This window comes from Chaetodon auriga, chromosome 17, assembly GCF_051107435.1.
Source record: "Chaetodon auriga isolate fChaAug3 chromosome 17, fChaAug3.hap1, whole genome shotgun sequence".
Lineage (NCBI taxonomy): Eukaryota > Metazoa > Chordata > Actinopteri > Chaetodontiformes > Chaetodontidae > Chaetodon > Chaetodon auriga.
Window position 1 is genome coordinate 3,578,606 of NC_135090.1, and position 25,064 is coordinate 3,603,669.

A 25,064-nucleotide genomic window follows, 5' to 3' on the forward strand; every position below is an offset into this window, starting at 1 on the left:
TAGGATGGGGGTGGGGGGGTGGGGTGATATTTATCCAGTTTATCCAGTCCAGGCTATTACTTACACCTGCAGTTCACTGGAAAGACACGACAGAGTTCAGGAAGGGGACTGCACTGGCAGAGTGAGAAGGAGCAAACAGACTAATAGAGAGACAGGACAAAGAGCAAAGCAGGTTCTCGAAAACCTCTTTGTCCCATTTTAGGAGATGAAACAGGAAGAAGTCACTGACTCCATAACTCCATAACTCCAATTCTTGGGATTTTCTTCAAAGGTGCACTGTAAAAAGAAAGGAATGGCATCAGCAAAACAGCTGCTTTTGTGCAGCAGAAATTCTATCCTGTTAACAGTCTTGCAACCCCCTGAGACTAAATTTACGAGCCCTGGGTGTGGAAATACCCCTTATTCTGTCTCTTGATACAGCATTATGTTTTGTTTCTTGTTTCTCCAAAAACCTAAGGGTTAGTTCTGGTGATTTTATTGTAAAATAAATGTCCATATATTTATTTTGTACATATTCATTTTGTATTTTAATGACGAGGTAAAAGCACCACAAGGAGAATTTCAGACTTTGGTATGGTACGTTCATATATTAGGTTTTTAAGCCCTTATACAACTTAAAATTTCCCACTTTGGCGCCCCTGTTGAAGCATCAACATCACGGATCTGACTCAGGGACACTGAGATGAATGAAAGCAACACAAAGATTGCTTTGTATTTCCACCTCTAGAATAATTAGAGAGATGTTATAATCACAGAAAAATCATACAAACCCAGGGGCTTTTAAAAGAGATATTGGAAATCTATAGACACTCAGCTGGTAATGGGCCTTTGCAGGGCCCTAAGCATGTTGAATAGCCTTGATGTAGACTGTCAAAAGTTACCATGTGACCATGTGTCCAAAATGCACAGCTGGTGGAGAGCAGCTTTAGCATTTAAGTGAAACTATGAATTTCTTGTCAACAGTGGCCACTGTGGCCAAATAGCAAGTGCAGGATAAAGATTCCCTTCACATAGTTGCTTTACATATCGTCATTAGATAACAACACATTCTCACAAAATAATGCTAACCTACCCAGTGCCTTCAAAGGTAACACCAAGTAGTCCTGACCAAGCACCATATTTGACAAGATGTTTGACTGTAATGAGGAAACATCAAACATGTCTATATAATATTCACATATACTGACATAACAACCAGTTTGCTGTAAAATCACAAATAAATGACCTTGACTGAAAGAAAAGCTGGAACACAGCTAGGGATGGGAATCGAAAACCGGTTCTTCTTGAGAACCAGTTCCCAGTGTTTCAATTCCTCGGAATCGTTTGCCAATTTTGCAAACGATTCCCTTATCGATTCCAGTGGCCGTGAATGACGTTGTGCGTTGCACGTTACATAGCTTACGCAAGCTACGCAATGTGCTCGAAAACAAATGCCTGAAAGTTTGGTTACATTTCATGTGAAAGGATGACAACAGGGCAGCTTGCAATACTTGCAAAGTGGATATTTCATCAGAGGAAGGAAATACTACTAATATGAAACATTTGCACACACAGCATGTGATAACTTTGAATGAATGTCATGTTTTCGATCCGCTCAGGAGTGAATCTCAACCCAGCAGCAGCGGCAACATTAGCACATCCTCTGCTGTTAATACTGCAGGTAACTAAGTAACTAACACTGCACATTATGTTAGCGCCATTTGCCTCATTGTAAAACCTGCTATTACTAACTGTTAAAGTTAAATAAATGCCTTCTCATGCATTACATTTAGATGACCATGACGACAGACAGAGTCTCCTTTTAAAAAGGAGAATTTTAATTTCTATGAGAAAAATGTTGAACATGTTAATGGACATTCTTGTGTAATTGCCACAGAATAATTTATGTTGTATTTTGTTAATTTCTACAGAAGAATATTTATTTTATTATTATTATTATTTTATATTTATTTTCAAAACAAATTAATTTTTCTGGGGACCCCCTGGCACCCCATTGAGGAGCCCTAGGCCGTGGCCCTCTTAAGACCTCACTGTTGGGTTTGTAAGGTCATGTTACTTCTAAACTAAACAAAGTTGCTGATAATTGACCTGATTGTTCTCCTTTTTTCCAAATGAGAATCGATAAGAGAATTGATAAAGAACCGAATCGTTAAGCTGAATTGAAAATGGAATCGGAATTGTTAAAATTTTATCAATTCCCATCCCTAAACACAGCTTTGTTTCTCAAAGTTACATAGTTTTGCTTTAATTGAGGGCCTATGCTCACTTATGGTTTGAAAAACTTTGAGTTTATTAAATGTTTTCAAAGTCTGGAGGAGACAAAATGTAATAGTTATCAAGCTTTTCTCAAGTCAACCATTTCGAGATAAAAGATTTCAACCAGCAGCATTTTTGTGAGGACTTTCACATAGAACTTTTTCTCCAGTGAAGGACATGAAGGACGGAGCGTCTGTGCCAAGTGGGTTTTGTCAAAGCTAAAAATGACATTTTGGAAAAACTAAATGGGGACAGCGGTGATGTTGTGGTTCACCTGCTGTATCAACTGTAGAAACAGAACAACAGGACAAAAAAGAGCCCGGCCTGCACAAAGACCTGCATTGTTACTGTGGCAAATGTGAACCCTCAAAAGATAAGCACAAACAGAGCGACAGTCAACAGCTACAACATGGAAAACAAGAGACAGCTCTCTCAGACCCCCACTCTTCTCTTCTGTTCCTCCTCCTCTATACCCCCCCCCCCCCCCCGAAACCCAATCAGTGCTTATCTGTCCATCCGAGCACCTGAAGAGCACAGATGGACCAGGAGATACAGCAGAGATTGAGAGGCGAATACAGGGAAAGTAGAAGAGAGAGGGCAAAAAAAAGAGGAGGAGAACAAGAGGAGGAAGAAAAAGGAGAGATAGCTACTGAGAGGCCAGAACAGAGGAGCTGTGTGACTCACCCAACCTGCTCTGAATAGCTGCAGAGACAGAGAACCGGAGACCGAGTGAGAGGCATAAAAAGACAACGGAGGAGAGAATGAGGAGGTTTCAGATCACCCAGTCCTCCACAGACGCCCCACTGTGGCTCTATTCTTCAGGTTGCCGCTCGCCATTCAGCGCTCGTCTTTCGGCCCCGGACCTGGCAGGGGCCCCCGGAGTGATCCGAAGCTATCTTTAAGCTCTTTTGCTCTCCGATGGGAGGCCTCCATTCTGCTCACTTACACACAAACACCCACCGCACAGAGCCAGACCTGTTGCTGACCTGTCTGGACTCACAGTAACAGTGTCACAGTAGTGAGCGCATTTTTCCAGGTCTCGCTTCTTCAGGGGGTTATGTTTATTCCTTTATCCTACAGTCTTTCCAGCTCCCACACAGTGGTCACAAGTTTTCCTGGGGTCCTAAAACATTTATGATTTGTTTGGGTAAAGGTTTAGAAATTCTGTCAGTATTCCTCAGCCCAAAGGCGGTACAAGCTAGATTCATCTCATACTAGATTTGTATTAGAACCAAACACATAACGAGTCTGCTAAAGCGCTTTTCCCAGATCAGGTTTCCCCACAACCGCTGAACTGTCACTGTGAGCCAGACAACAAAAACAATGAGCTGAAAGACACTGAAACGCATGGTAGAGCTGAGGGGAACGTGCGAGCAGGGTAATAATTCTCTGTGGGTTTGTCACTATGAGTGACCAATTTCACATTACACAGTCATTTGGCTCAGTGTTAATATTAAAAAAAATACTGAAGCTTAATGTTCAATCACTGCAGTCCAGTTAATGTAATTGCCATGACCAGTGGATGAGCTTGCAGAAGCAAAGTAAATTTGCAGTCGTATAAAGTTCAGCTTTGGTAAAGATGTTAATTTGTGCTGTTACCAGACTGCCAAACATCTTGACACTGCTAACTTTTAAACAGAGGGAACCGTAGAGTACACAATGGACTAAGCTATTCAACACCCACCCAGCCACAGCCTGTTCACCCTGCTGCCGTGTGACAAGCAATACAGAAGTACTCTATCTGTTGCTGGATGATCAGACATATGTGTCTGCCGACAGATAACAACAAATTGCAGCACAGAAAAGCCAAAGATATTTCTGCAGTCATTTAGAAACAGTACCACCATTATGACAAGTTAATCTTTACACTATAAAATGTCCTAATTTCAGCAAATATCCAGTTTTTTAAACTTGGAAATATCAATATTGGCTGTGGCCTTAAAAATCCTGTATCAGTCAGGCTATAATATCAGTCTGTTTATGGCCTGTGTGGGCCCAGGTTGAGTCAGCACTCGATATCTAATTATTCTGTGTAACATTTTAAGTTTGACCGGCTTCAATCTGAGGGCCAAGAATAATCTTCTCACATAGAAGCACAAAATTCAACAATGTCAACAAATGTGTCGAGAGGAGAGGTGCCACAGTGCAGACTGAATAACAGGACAGGAATGAGCTCTTGTCTGTACATGACTGACATGTGTCCAGCTAAATTCAGGTCAGCCTGTGTCACGCATACAGCATTTTGTTTTGTCTTACTGACTACAGGATAAGAATCCTTTCAAAATGAATGTGTTTCTTCTTTTAAAAACTTTTTCCATTTTGATTTAATTTTTTTTTTAACTTACGCAGTGACTCATTGTGTTCTTCAAGTTCTCTCCTCTGCTGCTGGATGTCAAACTTGACTTGCTCCCTGATCTCTGGTTGTTCTAGTCAGCAGAAATTTCAGTTTCATTTTCCCAACTGTGAACTTGTGGAGGCACTTGTTTACTGGACAGTGTTTTTAGATATTTTTTTTCTTTATACCAACATACCTGAGCTCCATTCTGGGTAGAAACTGGTTGTCGTTCAGCTCACTGGTAAGTGATTGCCTCCTTTGTGTTTGGTTGTCATTCAGTAATGTTGGTTGAGTAAGACAGTACAGGTTTTGGTTTAATTTTAGATTTTATTTGGCCAGTAAAGCAGCAGTTTCATTTGTTTCTCTGATTTGGCTCCACTTGCTGCACTTGTCCTTTGTTGCTTTGCCTCAGTTCTCTAAATTGTGTTAGTTTGTATTGGTTTCTTCCTCCTCTTCCTCTTCCACAGCAGATCATCTAGTACCTGGCTAACTGGGTCCTGCCTCATTTATCCATGTTTGGAACTGCTGTTACGAATGCACTGGCTTGTGAATCCGCAGCGGCTGAGGGGCAAACTGGGGTTTGGTGTCTTGTCTGACTTGAGGATCCACTCCTCAAACAACAAATCTTCCTGAAAATAGCACTTAATTCACTTCACACATCCTCTACAACCAAACATTGGCACACTCAAGGAAATACACACAACACACACAAAAATCAAGTCCCTCCTTTTCACTGGCCATCTACTGATGACTGAAAGACACAAGTATCAGCGGTTGAGCAGCAGATCGCACTGCAGGGAGAGGAGAAAGATGCTGTGGCACAACAATCATATCTATTTCCCGTCACACCTCCATAGCGCTGACCCTCTCCATTTGATTTTTCTCTCTCTATTAGCGCTCAGGCCTCTTTTATGTTGTACAACGTTGACAAATCACATTATGGAGTGTGTGTTAGCGCCGGGGGGAGCTGTATAGATTACAGTGACAGGCAGAACGCAGGCAGAGAAAGGGCCCGGCAGATCCATGTCCTCTTTTCGCTCTCTATCTGTGCAGTAAACTGTCAACTCAACTGGGCTCTTCATCATCGCTGTCCTGCAACAGCAGCAACAGCAGGGAGTAAATAAAGATATGAAAAGCACATGGTAGGAGGAGGCTTATGAGATGTGAGGAGGGTGCTGCTGGGCCAAGCACTGCTGTGAAATGTAGTCGGGGGCGTAGTGGGAAATAAACAGGAAGGATGACGACAAGAGATTGAGAAAAAAACCCAACGTTTTTAAGTGTTTTTTAATGTAAATGACAACTGAATCTATATTTTATTACTGATTAAACTTACACATATACTATTTGTACTAAACTCAGGGCCAGATACATAAAACTAACTGCAAATATCTGAGTGCAGATCCCAAAATCAGTGTATTGCGTGTCAACACAGGCAGAAATATGCATATGCGATCTTGTTACCAGATTTATACACTCCTGCATAATGCATTGTTACACCAAAGAGCTTTTATTTTTAGGCATGTATTTGTGTTAGTCAGCAGGATATCTCAAAATCAAAACACACCCTGACAACACAGAGAACCCCTGCATCAACAACACATTAACACCGCAAAATTATTCATTCCATACTGAGCGAAAGAATAAAGACATTAGAATGTTATTTTTAAGCTTCAGAGTCAGGTTCATTTTGTCTTAACAACTCGTTATCCTCAATGATCTTTATATCATTTCCAGACCCGAGCTGTTAATATAAGACTTGAGTTATGAGCTATTAGTCTTTTCATCAATACTATGTACTGAACACAAGATCATATTTATACTACAGTAGTAAATGGCAGTAAATGGACTGGTGCTTTTATCCAAAGTGCCTTACAATTTGCCTCACCATTCACACACAAGTCTCACATCCATATGATCATATATTTATAAATACCTAGTAAGGTCAGCTACATGTGAAGAGGCAAATAAAAAAAAGATTGATTTGGAATAGAATATGAATGGAAACAATCAAATGTTTAACAATGTTTGAATATGCCGTTTAAAATAGTAGTGATTTAAATAAGAAGCTGCAACAAAAGCCTGGAGCGGAGCTTTGTCGGGGGCAGATTTAGCCACCATTCACATCCACAGTTTTATTTGTCTCAGTTCTTGTCATGAAGTGACAAAATTGTATAGAGGGCCGAAGACGCTCTGGCATTATCTGTTCATCAGTTGCTACACAATCACTGGATTATTCATCATCTGCTTGGTTACCAGCTGATTTGTAATGCCCAAGCATATTCATGTAGATGTGCAGCAAAGCCATTATAATCTGACACTTCTCACTATTACTCTGCTGTGTTTGTTAAGTGGGATTAGTTCTCCCAGAAGAAGCCCCTCTTTCAAAGAGCAGAGCCTTTTCCACCAGATTCAATTCTATAGCCATGTGCTAAAAATTCCTTGGCATAGGCTAAGCGTCTGACTGAGCTGTTCCATGAAGTGGCAGCTGTAATCAGGTTTGCTTGATGGGAAGATCGATACTGCTGTCATCTCTGTGTGTTAGCAAGAGCTAGAGTCATAAGGCAATTAGCCTTGTTTAGCAAGATACAAGGTGTTAATTAGTGAGCTTTTGGTGCATTGGTGCACGTATTTTTTAATTTCAAACTAACAGTTTCCCCCTCCTCCCAGTCTTTATGCTAAGCTAGGCTAATCACCTCCTTATTACAGCTCTGCATTGACCAATACATCGTCATACCTATCATCATACATCATATAAACACCTGTTTCTCTTCCATTCCTGTGCGACTAGTTCACTACAGCTTTAGCAGTGTATCTGCCGAGCATGGCAAAGTGTACGGGTAGGCAGGTACATTTTATGTTTTATTGCAGGCCTGTAATAAATCCATCACATCATTTCGTCTGGCCCAAATAAAGTGATTGTATGGGTTAATTACACGACTGCAACAGCCACAGATAATAGATTTTTTTTTTTTTCATAGCATTTGCTTTACTGCTTGCTATCAGGATGTAAAGAGAATTTCAACAATTATAACAAAAAATGCTTCTAAGATACACTACTTACTCTAGCTTTAAGTATGCTGCATAAGTTAAAATAAGACTTTTAAATGAGACGTGAAAGACGTCCTCCTGGGAGAAAGGTCTGTGTTTGTTTGACCCATGCATCCACCCCATCTTCTACTATATGCAGACTTTCTTGCTCTTTATACTACGTTACCCGACTTCCTCCTCTGCTTCTGTGATAATTACTGCACCCAACAATAACCATAAACATGGGTTGTAATGACCCACATGCAACCTAAATGGCAGATTTTTTTTGGCTAAATACATGAGACTGGTATCAGACTTGTCATCCCACTCTCAGACAGAGTAAAAACAAGGGTATTTCGCATAATCTTGAGCTAGTCCTTTCATGCACATGCATAAAAATGTTGATTTATGGAAACTTGTGGAAGATCTCTGATGTAAAATACAAAATCAAAGGTCTCCAAAAGTCCTTCTTTGATGATTTCATTCTCTTTGCCACATTGTCAGGACACAATACTGTATATATATCTCAAAGTTATTTTTTATGTGGATGGCAGAGCATGCATCATTTTTGTAACATGCACGTTATTTATGTCAGGCCCCCCGGTGTCAGGTAAACGCTTCCTGGGAATAATGAAACATTCTATTGAAGAGATTCTGGTTTGTTAAGAAATCAGATTTGTAGGTGAATCTAGGTCAGTTTATTCATCCATTCCATCCCTGCCTGTGGGCTTGAGGTGGAAAAAGAGCTGAGAGGGCTGTGGGTTCAGAGAGAGGAGTGTTTCTTTTCCAATGTGAGCATTCTGAATTGTGTTTTATTCAAAGAGGTTATGGTCTCCCGCTTGTCAAACCAGTTCCATCAAACTAATCCTGCTGTGTCAACGCCTCAGGACCCAACAACTAAAAGAGAGAGGGGGAGGAGTGTTCACGGCTCAAAGTTTTGTCTTCATCCCTAAAGGCCTGTCAGCGCTGACGACACGCGTACAGATTCAAGCCGTCTTTCTTTTATGGACATTTCAGGGCTTATGCAAATAATGTTAAGATATCATTTTCTCCACTGTTTTGCATCCATTCTATCCCCTAACTTTACCATCACTTATATGTACTCATACAGATAGTTGTGGTTTTATTGTCACTGTTTTAAGATATCTGTCTCTGAGATTTCTCTCTTCACCTCAGTGCAATGGAGGTGAACGGAGTATTCTTTTTTTTTTTTTTTTTACTACACTCGTCTATCTGTTCAAGTGTGTGATATTGTCCAAACATAACATTTCAGAGTATGTCTGCAATGACATTCTGGATGATGTGACAAATACAAAGTTCACCCTGCCAAAGACTGAGCCAATGTAGTTTGTCTGCTTGGCTCAGAACTCACAATAGCTGCTGAGCTCTCCCTGCAGGATTTCTAGCTCCCCTCAAACTCAACCAGGTGCTTCCGCTTGAGGAGGTGAAATAAGTTTGTTGTATTGCCCCCTTTTATTGTTACAGCCTTGTTGCACTTCTTCCATGTTACTGTGTGATCCTTTGTAACCAAACCACCTCCACACTGCTATAGTCACTTCACTACATCCTGCACTGTGGAGCTGATAGCAATGTTACTTTTGCTTTCTGTCATGCTTGTTGCTGCTGCATGGGGGTATGATGTCATTAAGTCAACGAGTTGGAATATAAACTGTAAAACAAAATCACAGTAAAGATCATACCAATATTATTGGGAACAATATGATATGGCACACCTCTCTATTAAACTAATGTTTTTGATCATTCAGACATAGGTGTTAATTACACAAATGTTTGTTATGGCTTTATTCCAATGAGACAAGAAAACTGCAGAATTAGCCACAATGGTGACGTGATGTTTGGCTCCAGCTGCGACACTGCTGCGTTGAAAAATATGATGATTTTCTGTATGTATTACTGACCATCCTCAGTGCACTGCACACTCGCCCCTTCTCTCACCACTGAACCTCTGGGTGATGCATTTTCTCATCACTTTCATAATTTCTCAAGGAATTCTGCTGTCTATTTTAGAATTTCCAACAGAGCACCAGCTTAGAATTGAAAGATGTTAATGCTGGTACTCATTATTTTCTATTTCTATTTGCTCACACACTGTGTAGATAAGAAAGGTGTCCTTAATTACTTAAAATGTGCTCTTTCACAGTGGTTGGCACTTTCAACTGGATTGCTCTTCAGAAGTTGAACAAGACCTTGTGAAGAGAGGAAAGAGTTGCCTATTTAGATATCCACCAGTTAAAGAGCAACATCATCATTAATTTGGAGCAATGTTTCTGTCCACTCGACAGATGTCCAATATCCACTCTTTTTTTTAGCTCTGTTTTGGTCTCCACCATCTCTTGAAAACTCTTGAAAATATCTGGCTGACAAGTTTGCTGAGAGATGTGAGTCAACCAAAGCCATAAAAACCTATACATTTCAAGTAATTTGATTCACTGTTAATATAAAAGTTAATATAAAAATTTTACTTAGTGTGGCTTTAACATTTCTGTTATTTAAGCATGTGCTGCTGTGAATTTTCTACATGTAGGCCCATTTACATAAGGAATGTAACTGTTACTTGGACCTACTCGGGTTGTAGTTTTGCCTTTCATTCAGACAGAGGATGAATGGTAACTAATTTAGCCAGAAATCTCAATGATATTATACCCCCAACTTATACAATATACAGAGTCAATTCATCCCTGATCTGCAAAGCACTCACAATAACAATGACCCAGACCATCCAGGACTTTACCCGCCTCCTTCTGGACGCAGGTATAGACTACCCATGTGTAGAAAGGCTTGTGTAGCAAGAGCTTTGTTCCTACAGCTATACGTGCTTTGAATAAGTAACCTTCTCTTAAGATACAAGAAATCCAGATGGTGGTTTGTAGACTGTCAATCCATGTTTGCGTCTCTGTTGTGAGATCCCTGTAACCTACGTGCCTCTGTAAATCCTGCATTTTGAATAATTCTGTGTGTCTTACTTATTTGTTGCTATGTATACATGTACTGAGTATAAGAAGCTCCTTCTGGAAGACAAATGAATGATCAATCTATTGATCTATCAATCTATCTAAAATTGCAAGCACATTTAAGGACCAAAATGCATGCAAACATTCCAAAGAGACATTACTGTATTACTATCAGAAGAACGCTGGCAAAGAAACAGCCCCTCTTGAAATGTGTTGACAGTGTGTTCGCATACACCACACACTGTCAACACATTTCAGCGATACTGTTACCCAAAAGAAGTGTTGTGGCTCAATTAGATTTTTCTTAATTTGCTTGCAGCTGGAGTTTACTATAAGTTCCCTCTTCTGTGAGAGCTCTGTGCACTTGATTATGAGCAAAGTGATAACAGCGGTATAGTGCCTATAACAGCAGTATAGTACTAGTATGCAAGTTACTTCGACTTTTCCTTCATGTGTTCATCACTGGAATGAACAGCAGAGAGAGTCAGTGACAGCCAACAGTGCAGACATCATGCTCAGGTAAAGTTAGAGGAACTTTAATCAGATTCCTTCTGGCATCTTTTAAGATGGTCCCATGGTACTTGAGACAGTTTGTGGAGCTTTCATCGGGAGTGTTCAGAAGGACGCAGCAGGAAGTATAAGGGTGACTGAATGTGAAGGCTGCATCGACTTTGGAAGATTTCTTGACTTTGGGTCAGCACAGATGAAACTGTCATCTGTTGCATATGCATGTGCTTCTGGAGGCCCATATGCCTGCACCCTGTTTTAACAATTCAAATCAGCTCTGTCCACGCAGCAAATCTGCCGACACTGGGCAACACACTAACTCAGTCATACTGGAATCAAACCCTGCTAAAAGTGCCACTACTGGCTGCTATATTCATCCGTGTTTTACTGTTGTTGTTTGTACATTTGGTGTCCTGCAGGAACAATAAATGGATTGATTGAGAAAAACAATTACCAACCATTTTAATAGTCAATTAATTGTTTCTTTCTGTTTTACAAAATTACAAATATGTGATATTTTAAAGATTAAGGATTATTCAGTTATATGAAATAATTACTAGAATCATGTTGGTCTATAAAAGAAATAGTGTACACAGAAAATAATCTATTGCCAAAAATGTTGCTGGTTGATTTTCTGTCAGTCAAGTAATCGATCACTTCAACAGTCAATGGACAGCGTCAGTCTAATGGAAGTTAACTTCTATTGACCTCGTCCACAGCAGACATTCTTATTCATTAGCACAGGAAGTGCAATGGCTTTACAGTGAATGGGCTTTAACAATACCAGGACCTTGAAACCAAAGACGCAAAAGAGAAGAAGCCATCATTCATTTTATTATTCACACATGTGCTCTCCTGACTGTGACGTGTCAAGATGTCTTCTGTGAAAAGTCCTGGGCTGTGTCTGAAATCATTCCCTGGGTGCTTTCATGCTTTCCCTTCTTACAGGGAGGATCCACAGGTGTACCTCAGGTGGAAGTCTTTTACTGGATGGTAAACCACTTCAATCAAAATATGCTTAGTGACTGGAAACAGCCTTATTTTAATATTAATAAGATTGCATGTGCAATACTGTAGATCAGAAAAAGTATATGTGGATAGAGGGATAGCAGTGGCCCTAGCATTATTTATGTTTATCATGATACATTTCTGTGTACCGTTCTGTATTTCTTCTTTGCAAGCCAAAAGGCTTTTCTTTCCTTCCTCTTTTTTTCTTGTTCCCTTCCAAGTAGACCTCCACTCAGGAAAAACAAGCCACAATGCAGTCCTATACAGCTGCACAGTCAAGGCTATCTTTATAGTCTAATAATATAAACCACAGCCTGCAAAGGACGTCACACTTACCTGTGCTCTTTCAAAGACTACTTAAATTCTATTCAGAACATTTATAGCTTAGACATAGTTTTTATTGCTCCCACATTTCTCCACATATTCGACAGTTGAGATGTCATGCATCATTTGTAATTACCTCCTAAAATGATGATGGATCCTGCTTGGTGACTAGAATTCCTCCATCCTCACCGAGCAGATGTGCAAGTGAGGAGCCATCTTGAAGGGAAAGCATCCCCTGTTTACTATACAGCGCACTATATTTACTGTCTGCCATTTTATTTGAGAGTCTGAATTCAGAGTGGGAATTTATGCACTACATACTGCCCTCAAAAACACCACGATGGAACCAAAGAAAGTAGCGTCTAGTGTCTGATGGCTGCATATTAAAACATCACGTTTACTGGTATAAACCTGGATTACTGCCATTTCTTTGAAAACCTCTGCATTAGTTTGAAATTCTCATTAATGATTAAATGTTTCTGTGAGGGATGAAAAAATCAAAACAGTTATTTCCACAGCTGGGACTGGCCTTCTGTGCAGTTTTTATATAGCTGCATGTGTGCACCAATGTGAACGTGCATGTGTTGTCTTTAAGAAGTGCTTCACTCTTGCATTGACATAGCTACAAAGTACACACTCTCTCCATCGTTGAGTCTATTTGTGGCTCTAATTGGCACATTCGCCGGGCAGTAAAAGGCTCTTCTTGCTAGCTAAAAGCCTACTGCTCTACAGCATGCTTGGTTGCATCTATCCAATAGAAGGGGCTTGCCCCTCACACCACAGACAACAATGCCTTCGCCATGGAGACAGAAATACAACACAGGGGAAAAAAAGCACTATAATCCGCTGCTTAATCCTCTTGAGTCAGGATGTTACAAAAATCAGGGCCATTCTGCCATGAATTGAACTATTTTTACATCAGCGCTCTGCGGAGAGGGCGGATGGATGGGATGAAACTCTGCCATGTTGTCTGTATTCTCAGAAGCACTCTGACAGTGATTTCACTTTATTCGCTGTCTGCATCTGTCATTAGTGAAGCACAATCTGCACTCAGGGTACTCAATCCCATAGTCATCCGGTGATGTGATGATGATTCTTTACTTATCTGTCAGCACGTCTGAGCCTAAACTAAGCTGTTATGAACATACTACACACTTAGATTCATTAAAAGCGCAGATGCATTCCATCGTTTTTTAGAGGGTTTCCCTTAAGCGAAGGCCAGAGCAGCGAGGTTAGAGGTCATGACAGACCTTTACGATGAGGCTTATATTGGCACATAAACACCATGGCAGTCTGCGGAGAACTTGGTTTGACCCAGAGCCCAATGAGTGAGCCGATCACCACCTCCCTCTGGGCCAAAAACTCCAAAGGATTCCTGGCATACCACTGCTTCAATTACAGAGGCAGGGAGGAGAGAGGACATCACACCGCAGCCTGGCTGCATGGGAGAAAACGGCATCGCCTGGGAAGGAATTATACAGGCTGTCTGCAAAGAAAACATGTGCAGTTCTCAAGAGGGTATTACTGTAATCCATTCCTGTTCGTAGAAAATAAAGTAAAGTTTTACTTTCTCATTTTCAGCTGTTTCGTATATAAAGGTTACATAATTATTTAGTTGAGCTTTTAACGCTACAGTTTACTTAGCAGCCTATTCATCGCCTATTGAATGTTGTTTATATACAGTATATCTATGTGCATGCGGGGAGTGTGAGTGGTTGCCTAGCAACAGCTGCTGTAAGTGGGAGAAGACAGACAAGTGTTGGCAGGGCAGATGTTGGAAGGAATTTCTAAAAGTAGAACATTTGAGAATGGCAGACTGCGACTGAGAGGAGGTACTGTCATGTTTTAAAGGAACAGTCCACCCAAATATTCCAAACAGCACACCTCTCATGGCTCTTTAGTCCCATAGTTTTAGTTTTGCTGTATTTGTAAATTTTCTGCAGTTACCTCCATACAAATAGAATAAATGCAATTAAGTTTGTGTTGCTCAAAGCATTTAAAAACCTATGCAAATAAAACCAAACATGTATGCATGACTAATCATTAATAATAATCATCAACATTACTCGTGTCCTTATTATTGTTCTCAGCAAGCTTTATTTTGAAAATCTGACTGGATGTTGGACATTTATTCTTGCTAACTTGACCACTGTACACTACAGGTGTATGTACAGTGTTTGAAGCATGGGGTCACTGAGCAAGCTGGTTAGTTAGGCTGATATGATTTTTACATAAACGTAATATAAACAAACATTTTTGATGAGAGGCCCTTAAATTTTGTTCTGTTAGAATTATGACAAAGACATATTTCACAACAGAAAACTTTCAGCTTTTTCTAGAGCCATCAATATTACACAGAATCAATAGCAAAGTCTCATCTGATGAGCTTTCATACTAAACTCAAACATATTAACAACGTACACACTGATATGTTACATCTGTAAGCTAACATAGACCGGGCAAATTTATTGGTCAGACTCTAGTTTAGAATCACTAATTCACCTATAGCCTGCATGTCTTTGGACAGCTGTAGGAAACGGGAGCACCTGGAGAGAAACTATGCATGAATGGGGAGAACAAACCCACACAGAGAGATCCTTTAAATCCTTCTTACTGTGAAGCAACAGTTCAAAATACTTGCCCACCATGAAAGGCTAGCTTTCAAAAGACGAAGATACAAAAGTTCACAAAAGAGAAGTGATTTTGTCTTTTGAATGCAACTCCTGGATCTCTCAGGTGGCATACTTGTGCTTTTACTCTTGGTACATTGTTGGTGCAAAATCTTCAACATATGACTCAGACTGTGCTGAATATTGGTGATATTGTTGGTGATCATATCAATTTTAGGTGAGCAGTATAAAAAGAAATCCACAATTTGGTTTAAAAAAGCTTTAAAGAAACCTTGAAGTTCACTTAGTCTGACACTTAGACTGAGGGGTACAGGGTCCTACCTTGCAGCCTTCACAAGCACTGACACCATAGTGGTATCCGGAGGACTTGTCCTGGCAGACGAAGCAGGGCTTGTAGACTCGGGGAGGGGGTGGCGGGGACGGCGGGCTGGGGACGAGCTCCTCAGAACTGGTGCTCTGTGTTTCAATGGCTGCCAGAATGCAAACAAGAGAAGACGAAGATGAAGAGGCTTGTTTTCAAATGACTGAATAATTAATTTAGACATCTGGAACAAGAAAAGGACATTCACATTCAAAACCAGGAAACAAGGCATGATTCAAAAATGCCACACCAGAGTTGTTTTCTCAAAATGTTACAGGCCCTGACACCTTTTCACACAAATTCCTGGATGGTATTAGTTAGTTCGGTCTAAATGTCAAAGGGGAGCTCCACCTATTTCACGCATCAAAATCAGTTCGCTGGAATGCCCATGACTGTAGTAAGTGTGTGATTTGATGCTGGTAGGTTGACTGGATTGTGACTAATCAGAAGGAGCTCCGTGCTAACATAGATACACCCCCTTGTCCTGGTTTAATGTGAGATAAAATGTAAATGTAGCCTTATATTCACAGTCTAGTGGAAATTTGCCTTTAACTCAAAGTATTGAAGGGGGAAAGGAAATTCTTGGTAAATCTTTGTGATAGGCTGGACTAAAAAAGAGACCAGAAATCACATGAAATCTTCTTTTACTGAGTTCATAAAACTAAACTCTCCTCTGGTCTTCAGAGGTTGATCCATCAACATCAAAGTTTTCAGCCATGCTAGTGGTTCTGGGGATTTTCATGCTCAGTAGTTCACTCACTCAGTTTGCAGATCTAAAAATATGGTCCAAGGGAAATCTGAGCAAACATTGGATGGATTGTCATGACATTTGGAAACTCATGTGACCCCCCCATGACCACCTGACATTGTTTAATTTCACTTTGTCCAATACCAGCAAAACTAATAACATTCAAGCCTCCTTTGCTAATTAGAAAAAGCTAGCATGCTAACATAAACATCACCATGTCAGCACTGCCAATGAGCATGTGTTAGCATGCTGAGGCATTCAAATGAAAGCACTGCTGCATAGCTGCTGGTGGCTCTTTCTATCACGTTATCTTACAGCAGTATTGTGAAGTTTTCTTGTCGATGAACAAAGGTTTCTGCTGACATTCAGTGTTTCTCACCTAAACCTACTGTGTGCATCCTTGAAGTCTAACTAACCTGTTGAATGCATTTCCTTTCTCATAAATCTTTGCAAATTTGATTATTGAAACAAATTGCATTGTTTTCTTCCATGCTACCACCACCACCTGTTTATCAGTGGAATAGCATGAAACCTGTGAGAGGACGGTGTGTATATATGTCATTGAACGCATGCACCATACAAAAAAAACAGGGACCCACTTGTACAATCAACGCTCCATGGCACTACTGGTATCAAAAACTCAATAGTTAGTCAGTTAAGTGTTATAGAGATACAGGATCTCTAAAACCCACCTAAGAGTTATTCTATACCCAGTACCCATTGTTTACTGCCAGGTCAGACTTGGCTGTAAACCCGCTGAATCCTTCTATAGCACAGACCAGGAAAAGGGACCTGAGACCCACTCCTGAGGCACAAACTGAGCTGCAGCTTTCTGGTAGAGACACATGAAAGAATTAGTGAAAGGCCACAGTTGGATTGGCCTTCCAATATTTTTTCTGTCTTACTAGAGAGCAGGTAGGAGACATTAAACACTTATGTTTGTGGGAGGTGTGCTCTTGATTTGCTGATACAAAAGCACTAACAGTACTTCAAGATAGAGGCAAGCAATCATAACACACTTAACACAGTGAAGTGAAAATGTACCAGACTTTGAATCTACGCAGAGACCAAACCGCCGTCCACATGCACATAACCTATCTGCATAGAAAATGGAGAACAGTCTCTCCAGCATCTCTGCTGATTAGATTACTTTCTTCCGTACTTCGTCAGAGTAAACTCAATTACTGATGGTAGGGATCAAGCTCTTATAATTACTGGACCCTCGTCCTTGCATGGAATTCCCTGGCGGTTTAATCTAATCTTCCGCTACATTCACCCTGTGTGACTTTTTGCGCATGTTGAATTTGTAGCTTTGCGTTCGGCAACTTCAGTGGCTCGAGGGAAGACTTAACAAGTCTGCGGCACATACAGGGCTGTGCGTGAGGATAAATGTTACCTCTGTAATAAGGGATGAGGAAGTAAGATGACCACCAAGGTTAATTAGAATGAGATGATTTATAAATCTATCGATTCTCACTCTTATCTGGGTTTGAGGAGCATTTTGGGCAGCAAGGAGAAGTCTCTGTGACTCGTTATGAAACAGCGACTGTATCAAGTGCTTAAAAGTTCTGCAGAATATTTAAGTAGACTTGCATAAAGCTGACATAATGGTGCTGTGTTAGGATTTAGAAAAGTTTGCTGCTCTGAATTTCAAGTGGTATTCATCTGAGAGTAAACAACTTCAGTAGGGGAAGTCAGCCATGTTATTTCTCCTTTCTTTAAACAACTGCAGCGTGACCTGGTTTCATTGATAAGGACACACAGACAGACAGACAGACAGACAGACAGACAGACATTTGTTTTCATTGAAGTCAGGTCATCTCATTGCTCCAAATGGTTTCCCTCTGTTGCTGGCAGAGAGCAGTCAGAAGCAGCTTGCACATAAAGCAGATGTATGGTGAGACCCCATACTGGAGAGAAGCCAGTGGTCTGATACACAAAGCCATCTGATCGGGAAGAAAAGAGGAACATAGACTTTGTTCAGACTGTAGACATATCAGATTTTTTCCTCAAATCAGATCTTTGAAACAGACTGCCTGCACTGTTTTTTGCAAGTGATCAGATCAGATATGTGTCCAGACATTAACAACCTATCCACATGGGTTGCATGTCTTACGTCTGGCCTCACGGCTTTCCAACACAAAAGCACGAGATATGGAGATCCATCGTCTAATCCAACAAACAATCACACTGTCACATTACAATGCAGAACACTGTTGTTGTCTGCCTTGTCCTTTATACCGCTCTGCTAGTAGCAGCATGGGTTATGCTCCAGTGTACTCCTGTCACTCTGGATTTGTTGTGCATTGCATTGCAAGTGATGCAAAAGACACTTTGAAATCTGATTTGAGGAGCCACGGCGTCCAGACTGAAACGTATCTGTAGAAATCCCACTGGAATGGCATTTCAAACCACCTCCAAATACAGCTTAGATCCGATTTGCAAAAATCGCTTTTCATGTGGTTCTACTGCTTTTCAGACTTTCTAAAATCAATCTGGATACAATCTGGATATGCCAAACACAGATTTTGGCTGGCAGTCTGAACAAGGCGATAGATTGCATTTTGTGCATCTATGCACACATATAACTAATACATGTTGGGTGGAGTCTCGATACCAAAACAATGCTTTTTTCAAAACGTGAAGGAACAGAAACATGCTTTGCCAAAAAATGTGTTCATTTGATCAAAGGCCATGTTTACGCTTGTTTCAACTCTCATCCACATAAAATCCAGATTCATTCTGATAGATTTCTCTTCATGCTTGGCCTCATGTGTCTCTGTTGGCCAGATCGTAAGTGATAGCAACGTGTCTTGGTTTTCCTGGACTACGGGTAAATCGAGGTAAGCCCTGCTCCAGGCGAGAGCATCTTCATGGGCTTTCATAAGAATTACTGACTAATTTCAGTGTCACCTCAAAACTGTATTTACCATGAGAGAGCTTCTAGCATGAAAAACAAACTCCGGCCTTCAGTCAGTGTAAAATGCAGCAGCTAGGCTGAGTTTAACAAACTCTGGCTGTGTGCAAAGTCCAGACTACACACTGCTTCTAAGCAACTTTTGAGTATGTTACATACATTATTTATTGGGCGATGTAGAGTAAACCTGTCCTTGCATGTTGACGGGCCAAAAATTCAAATTATATATTATGTATAAATTATATTCAAAGGATATCACTTTTTTTATATTTTTAATTATTTCAATTCTTGAATTTAATATACATATAAACGTAATAATTTTAGGTCTGACCTATTAACTTAGATATTAATACCGGAACAATATCCTCTACATGATTCACAATTGTTGATGCGGCTCTGATGCACTTTATTCATGTGCTCCCTTCTATCACTGATTAAGGATAATCCTCAATCCAAATCTCTGACCTCATAGTTCATTGTGTGTATGGACGCTTGGATAAAAGAAGCGGTTCATCCCTGTCTCCCCTCTCACACAGAGTAACCACGCAGTCACATCACAGCTCGTCCTGCATCAAACATGTAATAAGTGAAACAAGGTATTCACCTGAGACGATGATGAGGATGTATGACTACTGGAGCACAAAAACAATGTATATTAGCCTTTCCCCAGGTGGTGCGCCACACTTTAACATACATCTAGAGGAAAAATACTTTTGCTACTGATATGCCTTTGGAGCATTTGTGATGGCTGGGTAGTCCCACACAGAGGAGAGGCAGCGCCAACAATTCAGCCCTGCTGCCTATTTGAAACTCATGGCTGCGTCCGGGAGGCAGTGTGACCACCTGCAGACAGATGGGACGCATAAACGTAGATTCATTACACCCCTCAGAGTGTGTGTGTCTGTGCGTGTCTGTGTGTGTGTGTGTGTTGGAGGAGGCGGAAGAAAGGGGCGGTCAATGGATACCTGTATGGTGGTGTATGGGCCCTATCAGGTGCAGGAGAGCCTTTTTCCATTTTCTGCGTGATTAAACTTTGAGTCGACTTCCCTGCATGTTAACATACACAGAAAGCTCCATTAGAGGAATAAAGGCTGGTGACAGACACACCGAGAGTCTGGCTTAAGAGCAGGATGAGAAAAATCGGTGGCTGCTGTGGCTGCTGAACCCTTAGCCTCTGGCTGAACCTGCCGCTGGGGTCAAACAGGAAAGCACACACTCCCTGCTGGAGGCTGCAGGCAGAATGAAGGGAAAGACTAGAGAAAACAGCCACTCTGATTGGCCTGTCCACTGGGACAGAGCCTACTGACACCAGGAAGCACACCGATATACAGGGCCGATACTTGCTTTCATTAAGTATCAGCCTGTCAGTACGAGGGATGAGCTCAGAAATACCCACAGATGGTGAAACTACACATGAACTGAAAAACTTTCCGCTGAAGTTTGAATTTGTTTTGACTGATAACACTAAGACGTGGTCTGATAATCACTTCATGTCTTGATCAGATAGAGGCACTGGTGTGACTTTATCTGATCAAGTCAATCATGAGCCATAACTACTGACATTCACCACAGTTTCAATATTCAGTGAGATAATGTAACATTGCAATGAAAAGCTGAATTCATGAGCAACAAAAATGTATGAATTCAGTATAATTCAGGAGGGCCAATAGGGGGTGTTGTGGTTTTTGCTGCAAAAGCTTTTACTTGGTCTGAAATGACCAGTGGCTTATTGTGGCTAATGTTAGCAGCAAGAAATGGCTGAGTAACTAACATTACTTCACAATCACTTCATGGACATCTGTGCCTTGCTTGGGCTGTGAGGCTACATTTAGCATTACCATAATCCTGTGATTGTAACTTCTTTTTTGGATTGTGGTTTATCACAACTTGAGTGTTATTTCCTTTCTTCTGGCCATCACTGAACTTATATGAAGCCTTATATCATCTCTAGCAGGACTTCATCATTTTTGCACAGATGCAGGACTGAGAAATGTGGTCCTCCATCTCTTACTGTAGACCTTCTATGAAGGATCACTTTATGGCCAGTACAATTAAATCAAGTAAATGTGAACCCATCTTACAAAAGTGAGCACACTAGAAATGCCATGATAATCAGTCCTTGCACAGGTTAACTGTGTACATGCAAAACTGTGTTAAGCAGCTCAAACTCAGTCTGGGCTCTCTGACTAACATGGAGGTTTGTTTACAGCCTGTCTGAGTGTTCGTGTTTCCATCTTTTTAACAATGTCCAGATGTCACCAGATCTCAGCAATTAACCTGATGAGCCCAATGTCATTACTGATAGTAACGATAGCCACTTGACACCTGAATTGTAATAAAAAACAAACTTCGCGTATATTGGCCAAAATATGTGAGCATCTCACTCAGTAAAACAGTGACAAGTTATTATTGTGCACTTATCTTTATTTGCTGAAATTAAATTATTCTTTATGTGATAATTCCTCTAATTCATGTGTGTGCAAAAAAAATAAATCAAACAAAATAAAATCTGTGCACAAAATGTGCCACTGCATACTCAGAGCTGAGACATAAATCCCATGCCATAGAAAATGGTCATGGGCTGTTGGCAGCGAGCCTCAAAAAACATACAGTAGGTGCCAATCGGCTTGAAAAACCTGAACACTGACACTGGTTCAGCCCAAACTGCACAGTGTGAGGCAGGATGTGAGGTTACTTGTGGGCAATGTACAGATAATCTGCAGAGCTGCAGCATCATCCATCCATTCTGTGCCCGCCACGTTCTTAAATCCAGGTCCTCCAGTCTGAAAACCAGTGACATGTAAAACTCTCCCCACATGGTCCACATGACCAACAGATGGCAAAGAACCTGAAGCAAAGTCTGTCGCTGCACACAGGCAATTTAACACAATGATGCCGCTTTCCAAATTAGGACAAAGCTGCTTTTGTGCTGCAGATATCGGTGAAAAGGTGCACTTAAAATCTTACACTTAATTTTAATTTAAATAAAAATCAATTGAAAGCAAGAACCATAAATCGCAGTGATTGAATTAAAGCTGACAAATTACAGCAGATCCTTAGAAACGGGAACCAGGAGAGAAAAAGAGCGGCGGGTGGGGGGGTGGGGGGGGGCATTTCCTGAAGCTCCTCGGGGTATTTGTGTGTTTGGTTTGCGTTGAAGAGAAAGCTGTGGTGATTTGGGTGTGGAGCGGTGGGCATAGCCTGGGAGGATTAGAGGAATATTACTCCCAGTAGGTGGATCCAGCCCCTCTCCTCCTCCTCTTCCTCCTCCACTCAGCTGACGGTCCATCCAGTCTGGAAGTGTTTTTCCTCCAGGTTTTCTCTGCAGGAGTGCAGAGCGCATAGCTCACATACAGAAGGCCCAGTCAGAGGAAATGGTCAAAGTTCACCCAAAGTACACCAAATTAGAAGCAGCTTTGTGCTGCTTTTCAATGCGTTTAACGGAGAGGGATATTTAGGAGAGCTTTAAACACTCAAGGAAAAGAAAACAACAATGAGGAGCAGTCATTTGACTTCATGTCTGGTGGGGAAATGGAAGAGGAGGGTGTTGGGGAGAGGTGAGGATCTGCTTTTCATCAGGGCTTCGAAATCTATTCGACATTTGACAGAAAAAAAACCTCCCAACTCTGACTTTAGCTCTAGAATCTACTGTATGTGCCAACAGGGTCTTATTAGGTAACTAGTGTTTGGGTTTAGGGATTCCAACGCAGTCATGTGACCAAACCCTCCCCTCACCCCTCCTCTTGACCCCGTGTGTGACCTCCCAGCAACCCCGGGGTGACAGCAGCACCGAGGTCAGACTACACATTGACGGGAAGCAGCAGCGGCAGCAGCGGCGAACACAACAGGTGCAAGCAAGCCACTTCAAAGCTTTCATAAAAAGTGGCCGAGAAACTAAGACAGCCATAAAAGCAGACGGCAAGGGAGAGAGCTCAGGGAAGGAGCGTGGGGAAAGAAATAAGGTGGCTGAAACGCGAGAGGTTTCTGTTTAATCCGCAGGAATTCGTGGCCTTAGAAGCACAGCGACGGTATAATTTTATTCTCCCCCTGCCAGCACTTGTAGATGTAACTGGATTCTAGCGTCAGCTCTGTTGAAAACAGTGAAAAGAAGTGAAGCTGGGGGCTCTGGGATGGGTGTGGCAAATCTAATTCAGCAATGAGAATGTTTCAGCTCAGGGACAAATAGATAAGAACTACCCACAGAACTGTGAGTTATGATCAGGTACGGAAACGTAGATAATCATTTTGTAAATAATCATTTAAACATGAGGGCAAAAATATGGTTTTATGTTCGCTTTCATAGGCTGATATTTTTTAGACTCGATAGATTTGTTTGTTTTCACAGTGTTCCTGCTGGTATTTGCGATCTTAAAATTGTATAATTTTATGCCAAAACATAGGAAGTATTTAGTTGTAATTTTTATGAGTGTGGAAACAGCAATTATACCAAACTCCATTGGAAAAATGCTCATTTTAGAGGCCTGGACACCAGCTACAACTACACACTGACTCTGTTCAATCTGTGGTCAGGCCACACATTCACTGGTGGGCAGAGCCTTTAATTTTACATCTTGATAAAACAGCCTGTATTTAAGTTAATGTGAACAAAATAAGTCCATTTAAGGGTTAAAAACAACTGAAACTGATCTTCAACAGACCGAAGTCAAGACCAAAATGATGCGGTATTCTCTGTTGGCATCTTCGATTCATGATCACAGGCTAATAATTTAATTCAAGCTTTGTTTAAGTGTACTGTCCCTTTTAGAAATATGTGGGAAATACACAGAAACACACGGTTTATATTAGTGAGTGTTTGGACGGACAGTTTTTAAAGGATGTTTTGCCACTACTCTACTTGGTGTAAAGACTTTAGATAAGGTTTGGGTTGTTATGAGCAACCAGCTGTTCATGATAAAGTATGAGATGAAGCTGGTTTAAAGCTGTGACTTCAGGCGGTTAATGACAGGATGGCATTTCCCAGGTTTCCTCACTGTTTCTCTGCAGCTGAGGGCAAACTGAACCTCCATCATATGACACACCTCTCTCACTTGGTATCTGACCGTTTCGTTCAATTGTTAAGACAATTACAAAATCAGCCGAATGTCACCTAAACATAGAACAAGCATCAACGGACATGTCCCAGCAGGACTGTACCTGTGCTTTCCTCTTCAGCAGGTTTGACTAGTGTAAGCATGTCTTTACAGGACTCTGAGGCAGCTGCAGCTGGTTCAGGACGCTGCTGCCACAGTCCTCACTGAGACCAAGAGAGTCGAACACATCAGTGCATGTCTCACATCACAGCACTGGCTTCCTGTGGGCTGGTCAGCCGCTCTGGTTCATGCCTGTATTCACTCTCTACACACCACATGTCTGGAACAAAGTCCCGTAAACTGGACATCTTTTCAATCAAGGCTGCCTTTACATAACAAGTCCTGCGTTTCTCATTTCTAATCAGCATAGAAATATCGGTTTTTAACGCTATAATGCAAGACATAAGTTTGTTGGAGGCTGCTGTATAAACATATAATCACTGACAATATAGTTAAAGACTGTTGGAATAATGTAAAATTCTTAAGGGAAATTACAATCGTCGACTAAAACTGCACATTAATAAACTTAAAATTGTCTTTATGTCTACTTACAACTACATTAGAATGTCCTTTAAACCATTTATCCAATGATTTATTTTGCTAAGTGTTTTAAATTTAATCTGGTACTATTTATTAATATCTCACACTGCCGTATGAGTTTTTAAATTATTTTGTTTGATTCCATCGTGGTTTATTTTCACCCTCTATTTTATTTACTTACTTATTTGAAGCCCTTTTTATATGCATCTTTTAAAACGGCCTTTTGTTTCTTTCGAATCGTGTCCTCATGTCTTTTATGTCTTCTGTCAAGCTCGTTGAATTGCTTTGCTGCAGAATGGTGCTGTGCAAATGAACTTGCCATGAATTGGCAAAAAAAAAAAAAAAAGCA

The 25,064-nt window shown here is 40.9% G+C and overlaps 1 protein-coding gene across 2 annotated transcripts in view; it reads right to left on the minus strand.

The window, feature by feature from the left end:
* LOC143335221 (retinoic acid receptor beta-like) overlaps positions 1 to 25,064 on the minus strand; it is a 179,091-nt gene that overhangs the window by 48,526 nt on the left and 105,501 nt on the right. For both annotated transcript variants that reach the window (XM_076754487.1, XM_076754488.1), the window contains one exon: positions 15,381 to 15,529. In XM_076754487.1, coding sequence (XP_076610602.1) covers positions 15,381 to 15,529 — 149 coding nt within the window. The remainder of the gene's footprint in view (positions 1 to 15,380; positions 15,530 to 25,064) is intronic.